This window comes from Seriola aureovittata, chromosome 18 (assembly GCF_021018895.1).
Source record: "Seriola aureovittata isolate HTS-2021-v1 ecotype China chromosome 18, ASM2101889v1, whole genome shotgun sequence".
NCBI lineage: Eukaryota > Metazoa > Chordata > Actinopteri > Carangiformes > Carangidae > Seriola > Seriola aureovittata.
The window spans coordinates 23,228,651-23,239,761 of record NC_079381.1 but is presented as its reverse complement, the minus strand read 5'-3'; the positions used below and the strand labels follow the sequence as shown (position 1 = coordinate 23,239,761).

The window sequence follows — 11,111 nt, the reverse complement described above, 5'->3', positions numbered from 1 at the left end:
AATAAAAACATCCTCGACTGAGATGCATAAATATAAGTAGAAATAAATAAATGTAGAAATAAATTAAATACAACCGATCATGCCGCTATAACCAATCCGGAAGGGCCGCCTACTTAATTAAATATATACACAGAAATAAATGAATAAATAAATGTATAAATATATAAATAAATAAATCTTGAAATGCATAAATAAATAAATGTAAAAATTGACTTTTTTTTATTATCAAAATGTTTTTATTTAGCATTTATTTATTTATTTATTGATTGATTGATTGATACTTATGTTATTTTTCATCTTTCATAGTGTTGTACAACAGTGGTCCCCAACCACCGGGCCATGGACCAGTACCGGGCCATGGACCAGTACCGGGCCATGGACCAGTACCGGGCATGTGATGACACAAACAGAAGCTCAACAGCTGTTCACTTGTTCACATTTATGTCTTTTACTCACAGCGTTCGGTGAAGACTCAGGGTGTCGACGCTGGATTCCTGCAGCCTGATAAACTGGAGACACAAACTGACGAGGCCCTTTGACAAACTGCAGCGGTGTCATCTGTCCACCAGGCGTCAGGATTTACCCTCTTTTTGTTTTAGATATAGTAACTGTGTGAATGAACTGTTGTGACATCTGTATCAACACAGGTACCTATCCCTAATATCTACTGAGCATCTTACCTGTCCCTGGCTGTGAGCACCTCCATGACCTGGCAGCACGGTGTTTTCCTGTCCCAGTGGTTGGAGCTGCTCCCGGTGGGAGACACCTGCCATATCCTCCACTCTGACTTCCTCCTGGCTGCAAATCAGCCCCAGCACATCAGGGGAAGGAGGAGGAAGCGGTGGAGGAAGGGTAGGTGGAGGGGGAGGGTTGGATGTGTCACCTTGCATTTTGTTTTCTCGCCCCCAGCACAGTGAAAACTTTCTCTTCCAGCTCCATCTCCTCCACAACACATCCACAGTCTGCACAGACGTGTGTTTCAGGGGCAGAGATGTATTTGTGTGCCGCCTCTCTGCAGGTCACTGAACTCGTCCAGAAGAAAGACTGATGTCTGCGTCTGTCTGGTGGCGACCGACACACTGAAAGAGGTTTTGAGACACTTTTACAAAGACTAACAAAGTATAAAAGCACCTGGTGCAAACTGGATTCTTGGCTGGAGTCAAGATGAGAAGTAGAAGTTAGGAGTCTGTTACTGAAAGAAGCACTAAATCGCTGCAACTGGAGGGAAAGTTCCTGATGTAAAAGTACACTATTCAATACAATGAGGTATTTTCATTTTTCCTTTTTTCTACCTTCTACTTTATGACAAACTCTTACCACTGAGTCTCAATTCAATTCAAAGAGCTGGATGTTGGTCTGAGCCATCAACCTGGGGCCAGTCCTGCCTCTCTGACGCCACATAATGACCAGCGAGTCCTCACGCTCCCTCTGGACCACGTGGCCACCGGGTGAAGACGCAGAGCCTCCACCAGGCGGCTGACACTGGCCCAGTTTGCAGGGCCCGAGTTCAGTCCAAGAAGACAGCTGAGAGATAATCAGAGAGCAGTGTGTGTTAATATACATCTGATAAACTGTCACCTGGGCTGCCTCTCCTGGTCTCTGGGAGGGAAGACAACTCGCTCTTCCTCCTGCTCTGTCTGGCAGGTGTTGCCAGGAGCTTGGAAGTACTTGTTACTGGCTTGAGGAAAAAGGTTTTGGATCAAAAATGAATTTTATGTTTGCAGGAAATGATAATACAGACAAACGCATGTACCTGGGCTGAAGTGGTGAAGGTGGAAACTGGAAAGCTGACCCCGGCAGCACCAGCAGCTTCTTTGTCACCTGGAGGGAGAGAGAGGTTTCAAATGTTAATGTTAATATTTGTGTGTGAAGATTTGTTACTAAAGATTCTGTTGCTGTTGATTCAACTACTTCTTTTTATTAAGCAAACTTACGTATGACAGTGAAATTCAGCTTTAACTTCATCCACAACTATTTATTGATTTTAAATAGTTGATTGTAATTGTACACTACAGTATTTCATTAATCAATTTATTACATTTACAGCAGCTGGGCAGAAAATAAAAAATAACAACGAATAGAATAAAATTCAATAAAATTCAATTAAATTGCTTTATATAAAAATAGAAAAATCGACATACCTAGCAGAAACATTGAATTAAAAAAGGCTGTTTATCCTCACATCTGGGTGATGAGCGATGTTCGTTCCGCCTCTGTGACGTGTCGCGTCCCAGCGAACACTGTCACACAAAAAGTACAAACACCTGCATCTCCATTCATTAGTGAGTCACAGGCGCTGCAGGTTAGACACACCTCACCACCGACTGCAACTCAACCGACTGGACTGCTGCTGCTTGTTGTGGCTGCCGATGAGCTGTGGCTTCTATTACAGTCAGTGCATGAAGACTGGATGTGTGGGTTGCTGTTTTGGGACAAATAGACAGGGGCAACTTTTGGAACAGACACAAAGCCTTCCATGGAGATTGAAAGCATGGTGGCAAATAGTGCTCTGGTTAAAGCCAGGGAAGGTAAGAGATGATTTCTCATGAATTTATGTCAGAAATGTTTGTGAAACTTAATTTTCTCAGTTCTTTTAATGAGCCAATGTGACAAAATGACAAGTAGCAGGATGTCAAAGGATGAGCTGCCTGTTATTATCAATACATGTGGAGCATGTGGTTTTACATCAATAACACAGACGGTTTCTGGACTTTGAATTTGGAAATTTTCCTTCCACACTTCATTGAATAAAGTTTGTCAGGATCACAGGTGAAGCTGATTCTCCAGTCGTTGTTTTTGGTCGGGTGATCTGAGGACTTCCGTAAACAATGAGGTGTTGACAGATGATGAATGATGAAACTGATAAAAAAAAAAACCAATCAGATAAATCAAGTGCACTGATTGATGAGCTCCTTAGACATCTCTTATGAATCCATGCCAACACTGGTTTTATTCTGTCTCAGAGTTTAGTCACTGTTTACCCTCAGTGAATTTACCCTCAGTGAATTTACCCTCAGTGAATTTACCCTCCGGGGCTGTTTGAACAGAGCAGAGCCACTCACAGCACAGATTAGAAACTTATCAGTTCTTAGTAAAGTGAAGAACTAAAATCTCCCTGAAACAATGTGCTGTTACGTGTGAGTTGGTAAAACTGTGTGAAGGGGAACATCAGATGTAATCTTCAAGCAGCAGTGTGGCTATTTAAGTTTGAAAGTAAGTTGCAGAGTAATGTGGTCCCACAGGCTTTACCTACCTGCTCCACAGCTATTAATAGTTCATTCACTGTAGTCTGAAACCTGACGGGCCGGACGCGCATGTACGCGTGCATGTGTGTATGACATCCTGCTGATAGACGTGTCAGTCTTTCATCATCCCTCTTGGTCATGTATTTCTGCAACATTACAACCTATAAGGGTTTATTCCCCCTGTTTGTTTGTCTGTCTGTCTGTCTGTCTGTCTGTCTGTCTGTCTGTCTGTCTGTCTGTCTGTCTGTCTGTCTGTCTGTCTGTCTGACCCTGCAGGCGGAGGGAGCAAAGGCCGGAGATGCAAATGGAGAGAGATGCTTCGCTTTCCTCACATCAGTCAGTGTGTGGACCTGGCCATGAACATAGGTGTGTGTGTGTGTGTGTGTGTGTGTGTGTGTGTGTGTGTGTGTGTGTGTTTTAATTTGAAGTCATTAGATGATGTGGTTCGTCATGTGATTTCACATCATGTTTTAACTCCTCCGTCAGAACGAGACTACCACAGTCTGTGTGTGCAGCAGCCCATCGGCAAGAAGCTGTTCCAGCTCTTCTGTCGGAGTCGTCCCGACCTGCAGAACTACATTTCCCTCCAGGATGCTTTGGTACAATCAAAACTGATGATTCATAAAAATGATTCATAGGATTCCTACTATAAGAAAAGCAAAGCAACTTAAAGCTAAAAAAAAAAGTCAAAGTGCAGTAAACAATTAGAAGAAACACACAAAGAAGTATTAAAGATGACGAAGCAGCAGATCAACTGTGGGAGAAACGGTGGGAAAAGTTTTTGAATGGAGTTCAGTCACACTGTGTTCTCAGTGTGTAACACAATACGAGCAGGGAGCGGGAAGAAGTAGAAGGAAATGATTAGAAAAAAATGATAAAGGAGCAACTAATGGTCACAGGAAACACTGGTTCATTTTACAAAAATAAAACGGACATCTACCTTTATACTGTACGAAACCTTTAAATTATATTGAGGAGCAGAAGTCTGTGTAATCAAATTAACAACAAAGGAAAAACTATGACAGAGTGGCCAACATCTGGATGAAGTACGGTGATAATTAGCAGGACGAAGTTAAAGAACAGACATGTTTCTTTGCAGTGAACATGTAATAGCTGCTGTATATTTGGCTTTAGTAATTAAACGTCTGATATTAGTCAAACATGCAGGTTTCTGAGCCTGAGGTCTCAGTACGCAGGATGTGGTCAGTGCGAAACTGTAACATGTGGATGTGTTTCCTCTTTGTCTCCTTTAGGACACTTTTGAGACAAAGTCGGACGAGGAGCGGATGGATTTTGGCTTCAGCATCATTCAGAGATTCCTCATGAATCAGGTCTGACAACTACAGTCCAAACACACGTCTTCGCTTCTTCACAAATATTCATGTTTATGAATCTTTGGATCATGCAGTAATAAATGCTGCTGTTTTAACTCTAACTCATCCATGTTTCCTCAGTCCAATCAGCGCGTCTCCATCGTGCTGAGGCATGAACAGAGCTGCATCCAGAGTCTGGAGCTCAATCCCTGTGGCGACGTCTTTCATGACTGCAGGGAGTAAGTGCAACCCCTCCACACTCCTCCTACTGTGTGCATATGTTTGCGGGGGGAATAATGTGTAACCTCTGTATTTAATGGGAGCAGAGACCTGCATAGATACCTCTGCGGAGAGCCCTTCGTCCTGTACCAGGAGAGCATGTTCTTTGACCGTTTCCTGCAGTGGAAGATGTTGGAGAGGTCAGTATGTGTGTGTTCTGAGGAAACACACCGTGTGACAGATCAGCGGTTGGTTGAGTAGCTGGTTTATCTGCTTGTACATAATACACTCCACTGCAATTACTGTTGACTCTGTGCCACATTTAGCTCACAGATTTGTATTGGAGGGAAAAAAAAAGACCCGCTGAGAATGAAAACAACCTCTTTCTCTTGAAGGCAGCCAATCAGCAAGCAGACGTTCAGACAGTACAGACTGCTGGGGAAAGGAGGGTTTGGAGAGGTAAGACTGCAGCACATCACATCAGTGACAACACCAGTTTCTTATGGACATTACTGTAAGAGTCAATTCACCAAAATAATAAAAGATAAAAAACACATATTCTCATTTACACCTGATGGCAACTTCAAACACAGATGGTTTTGGTTTCATCTTCACTCACGCGACTTTGGAGAGGAGGGGGATTTTATTTAGTGTTTACTACTGTTGTTATAGAAACTCAGGTTTCTTCAGATGAAAGTTGTTCCTGTTAAATCTGTTGTCAGAGATCGATATCGCAAAACCTGAGCGAATAAAAGCAAAAGGACCTGCAGGGCTGCATACCGACAGCTTCATTTCACACACATTTCATTCCCCTATTTTCAGCTTCTTGTAACCAGTCAGTAACGCAGCATTACAACCTGTACAGCTGCATCCAACATCTGTTCTCCTCTTAGCTGGTTAACAAGCTGCTGCTGCTGCTGCTGCTCCAGCTGCTGCTGCTGCTCCAGCTGTTGCTGCTGCTCCAGCTGCTGCTGCTGCTCCAGCTGTTGCTGCTGCTGCTGCTGCTCCAGCTGTTGCTGCTGCTGCTCCAGCTGCTGCTGCTGCTGCTGCTCCTGCTGCTGCTGCTGCTGCTGCTGCTGCTCCAGCTGCTGCTGCTGCTCCAGCTGCTGCTGCTCCAGCTGCTGCTGCTGCTGCTGCTCCAGCTGTTGCTGCTGCTGCTGCTGCTCCAGCTGTTGCTGCTGCTGCTCCAGCTGCTGCTGCTGCTGCTGCTCCAGCTGCTGCTCCAGCTGCTGCTGCTCCAGCTGCTGCTGCTGCTGCTGCTCCAGCTGCTGCTGCTGCTGCTGCTCCAGCTGCTGCTGCTGCTGCTCCAGCTGCTGCTGCTCCAGCTGCTGCTGCTCCAGCTGCTGCTGCTCCAGCTGCTGCTGCTGCTCCAGCTGCTGCTGCTGCTCCAGCTGCTGCTGCTGCTGCTCCAGCTGCTGCTGCTGCTGCTCCAGCTGCTGCTGCTCCTGCTGCTCCAGCTGCTGCTCCAGCTGCTGCTGCTCCAGCTGCTGCTGCTCCAGCTGCTGCTGCTCCAGCTGCTGCTCCAGCTGCTGCTCCAGCTGCTGCTGCATGCAGGAAGGAGAGAGACCCCGTTTAAACGCCTGTCTCTGACTCGCTCCGTGTAATTCTTCCTGTCCTAACCAGCTGTTTATTTGATGGAGGTGATCTGCCAACATGCAATCAGCCTGAGACAGGAAACAAAAAAGTTCCTCTTATTGGCTTTGGCCTTAATATGAGAAAAAAAGGAATTAAAAGGAGTTTTTTAAGATCATTTAGTTTAAAACATTCAGAATATTCTATCTATATCTCCCTACCTACATATCTACCTATCTACCTATCTCTCTATCTCTCCATCATCCAGTATTTGTTGGAGCTTGTCCCATGTTACAGAATAAAGGTCTGGACATCTCGGCCTCTGCTGCTTCGTCTTTTTAAATCTGTCTCTTCAAACTTTAATGGAAATGCAAAACTTAAACTCTTTTAAATTTAACAATTCATTTGCTGTGTGTGTGTGTGTTGCTCTGCACACACTCAGCTTTCAGTCACACGGTCTGTTGGAGTGTCTTTGCTCACCTTGCGTCTCGCCTCCAGGTGTGGGCTTGTCAGGTGCGAGCCACAGGGATGATGTACGCCTGCAAAAAGCTGGAGAAGACCCACGTGAAGAAGAGGCGGGGAGAGGCCATGGCTCTGAATGAGAAACAGATACTGGAGGGGCTGGACAGTCGATTTGTGGTGAGACTTACAGCGGTTTATATCACACTGTGATGTGAGGGTCAGCAGATCTAAGTGTTTACTGAGGTGTTCGTTAACAGCTCTGACTCCTCCTCCTGTGCACACCTGTCCGTGGAAACTGCTGCTTAAACAATATAATAATAATCATTTTAAACACTTAAAATGTCCTTGTATCTCTGCACAACTCCATTAAATTGTGATATAATCAATTAACTAAATGTTTATCTGCTGCTCATGTTTTACTAAGTGAATTTTAAAGTTTTAAATTGTGATATAAACTATTTACTAATATATATACTAGTAATAAGCTTTAAACTTCGTCCCTCTGTGTCAAGGTGAATCTGGCGTACGCCTATGAGACCAAGCACGCGCTCTGCATGGTGCTGACCATGATGAGCGGCGGCGACTTGAGTTTTCACATCTACAACATTGGCGTGCCGGGCCTGGAGAGAGGCAGGGTCCGTTTCTACGCCGCAGAGGTCTGCTGCGGTTTGATCCACCTGCACCAGAAGTCGATACTGTACAGGTCAGTACCGGAAACATGTGACATCACATCTTTACTCTCCTGGAACAGAATCTAATGTTGTGTTTGATGTTCCAGGGATCTGAAACCAGAAAACATCCTGCTGGACGACCACGGTACGTAGCTCCGCAATTACCGGTGATGAGTGAACAATGAGCAGCTGGTTCTGTTCTGTCACAGAACCTGATGACATCTGTAACAGCAGCTTCTGACGAGGATATTTTTAGCTCTAAAATTTGACTAGATTGAGTTCAGCCAAACAATGCGTCAGCCAATCAGATTCATTCCTCACATACCTGTTCTCGAGGAGGAAGCAGCGCTGATGGTATTTTGACATGGATACAAACAAAAGGCGGGTTGAGGAAGCGAAAGCCTGTGGGAGTCAGGTGTGGTGGAGTCTATTTTAAGAAACCTCTGCACCTGTTTTGTTCTTGGAACCACCTGTTTAACATGTCTGAGTGTTACTACAAAGCCCCGGTCCCAGCGCTCAACACACACTTCCTGTACTGGTGCCAAAAACCACAACTGGGGGGGGGGGGATTGATAAGGAAGAAAAGGGAAAGTGCGTCATAACAGCAAGAAATCTCAACCACAAAACCAGTTCAGCGGATTCTTCTCTTTTGTTTTTGTTCCCCCAAGGACACATCCGCATCTCGGACCTGGGCCTGGCCGTGAGGCTGTCTGAGGGGAGTCTGGTGCGAGGCAGGGTGGGCACGCACGGATATATGGGTATGTATGTATGTGACTCACATTATTAGTTTTTCTATGGGGGCAGTAAATGCAGGAATCGGCCAGAGGGTGTAAAGCAGCGTGGCAGCCGTCAGAGAGCTGCACAGGAAGTCTGCAGGTTGAACTCTAATGTCTTATTTTGTTGACTTTCCTCAGTGTGTTTCCATCCACATGTTTTATCCATAAAACTGTGGAAAATCACTAAAGTTTCTGCACGTCGAGATGGAAAAGTTGTATTGATGAAAAGAAATGTGATGACAGAGTGTAATGGAAACATTCCCAGAATAAATGACGACGTACATGAAGCATGTGATATAAATACTTTGTCTGAGGAGGTTGTTGTTGCTGTGACGTTGTCGCAGTTGAAGTTAATCCAGCTGGCTGCAGACACTGGCGTATTTATAGTCTCGTTGACTCGTGTGAATTCTTCTCAAATCAATACAGGAAGTGAAAAAGTGAACGGACCAATGAAGAGACTGTAACCGAACGTGTATATATTCACATTACAGCAGAGGATGGAAACACACAATCATTTCATTTGCTTTTGCTGATGATTAGAAAGAATTAGATGTTGGAGGTTTGGTTAAGACTAAGTCATGAACTATCTACGACTTGTTCTTTCTGCACAGTTCCAACATTAGGATTCAAATCCTTCCACTAGTTGTAGAGACATTATTTACAGTTTGGACTAAAGTGGTGGATTCACTGAGCTGCTGACCCAGATTACCGTTACTGGGGCCTGATGGGAAATACAAAAAAAACTGGTGTTTGATGGGACGTAAACCTGCACGACTAAAGATCATCTGCACACGCACACGCCATAAAACAAACAAACTATATCTACAAGTACATAACAAAATCTTCAAGCACTGACGTCCTGATTTCAGCCCCCGAGGTGATCAGCCACGACTACTACGGGATGAGCGCAGACTGGTGGGGCCTCGGCTGTCTCATTTATGAAATGACGGCAGGGAAACCGCCGTTCAGGGTGCGAGGAGAACATCCTCACCCCACAGAGATGGAGAGGAGGATTCATACGGAGCAGGAGGTATACAACGACAAGTTCTACAAGGAGGTGAAAGCCCTCTGCTCCTCGGTGAGTTCGTAGGAATCACAGCAGGAAACTTTCACATACGCGATACGTCTTTCTTTTACCTGAGACATTAACAGGTTTTATTTCCTGTTGTAGCTGCTGACTAAAGACCCGCAGCTGAGGCTGGGCTGTCAGGGCGCAAAGGGGGGAGAGGTACAGTCACATCCGTTCTTCCAGCAGATCAACTTCAGGATGTTGGAGGCGGGACTCGTCGAGCCGCCGTTTAAACCTGATGTAAGAAACCCAACGATTTACCAACTATTATAGTTATAAGAAGATTTGGATGGATGAGGGATGTAACATTTTATCTTTCTGGTTCATTTTCTAATAATTGAGGAGATTTTTCTTGAGAAAAATAATAATAATAATTATTATTATATAATTTGGTCCTAATCATACAGGAACAATAGACAGTTCTGTCTGTGAGCAGATGTTGATTTCCAGAGAAACATCCTTGAATGAACGGCCACATCTAAACCTTTCAAGCTTGTTAATCAATAGCTAATAACTCATTTAATTAGTCTGTATAGATTGGTCATAATAAGCCATTAATTAGAAATCCAGTTCTTCTTTGAAACTGGTCTGAATCCTTTAACATGAGCTGCTTTGTGTCAGTTTGTGAACTCTGCAGATTAACATTTCTCTTTTAAATTACTGTAGAAACTGTAGATTTATTGGCTCATAAACTTTTTATAAAATGTGGTTTTCCAGCATTTTAATGTTGTAGCTGTTTGAGGCGGAGCTAATTTGCACTTTGATATACATAATAATGATAATATAATCCATAACAATGCTCCGTTGAGAAACCATACGCTGTGATAAAGTGGCTCTGGGTCTGCGCTTCCTGCTCCAGCCCAGACAGGTGTACTGCAGTGATGTGCAGGACATCGAGGAGTTCTCCACCGTGAAGGGCGTCGTCCTGGACGACACCGACAGCAACTTCTACTCCAAGTTCAACACGGGCAGCGTTCCTAACAGCTGGCAAAATGAGGTGTGGCCACTCACAGGTTACATCACCTGCCCTGAAAGAAACAACAGCCTTAACATCTGACTCTCTCTCCCCTGTAGATGATAGAGATGGGATGTTTCAGGGAGCTGAATATTTTTGGCCCCGTCGGGTCTCGATCCCCAGACCTGGACTGGTCCCAGACCCCCGAGAACCCCAAACGCAGCCTGCTGGACCGAATCTTCCGCCGACATGTAAGAACACAGTCCACTGCTGCCAACACTGTCACTGTTTCTTTACAGCTGCATGAAAGCCTGAAACGTTTCTCTGCTCGCTCTCCTGCAGCAGCAACCTGCAGACTCATCAGACGACAGCAGACAGGGTTTGGTGTCCAGTGAAACCTACATGAAGTCAGGACTGCTCAGCACCGCGCTCTGAACACCGTCACAGCACAGACACTAAAAACAACCAGCATCCATCCACTGTAGCTGCCAAGGACAACGGAGGCGGACCTGTGTTTGTACTCTTCTCCATGTTATAGCACTTGTTTCATTTTACTGTCAGTTACACACACGCACCAACTCTCATTTCCATCCATTTTAAAGACAGCTAGCTTTTCGTTGAAGTCCTTGAATTTTGATACAAAATGCTTGAAACATGAAGATACTGCAACTAATTTCACCAGCCGTATGAGCCATAAATAAACCGTGTTTTTAATCCAGTGATTCCCAAAAAACTTTGTATCTGTTAATAAATATTAAGATTGTCTTCTCTAATTTCTGCTTTTGTCGGCGTCTGAAATCCTTTAAATAAAACAAATATGCAACTGCTC

At 44.6% G+C, this 11,111-nt stretch overlaps 1 protein-coding gene across 2 annotated transcripts; it reads left to right on the top strand.

The window, feature by feature from the left end:
• The first annotated feature begins 2,271 nt into the window (after positions 1–2,271).
• On the top strand, positions 2,272–11,055 carry grk5 (G protein-coupled receptor kinase 5). 2 transcript variants are annotated; one of them, XM_056402777.1, is made up of 16 exons: positions 2,273–2,528; positions 3,522–3,611; positions 3,732–3,844; positions 4,499–4,576; positions 4,700–4,797; positions 4,885–4,977; positions 5,173–5,236; positions 6,848–6,988; positions 7,324–7,514; positions 7,590–7,627; positions 8,151–8,240; positions 9,128–9,336; positions 9,430–9,567; positions 10,187–10,324; positions 10,402–10,533; positions 10,625–11,055. In XM_056402777.1, exons 1-16 carry the CDS (start codon positions 2,477–2,479, stop codon positions 10,715–10,717), a joined length of 1,758 nt encoding a protein of 585 aa, XP_056258752.1. In that variant the 5' UTR covers positions 2,273–2,476; the 3' UTR covers positions 10,718–11,055. The 2 variants fall into 2 exon arrangements, with proteins under 2 accessions (XP_056258753.1, XP_056258752.1); XM_056402778.1 differs by lacking the exon at positions 10,187–10,324 and having other exon boundaries at positions 2,272–2,528.
• Positions 11,056–11,111: the final 56 nt, after the last annotated feature.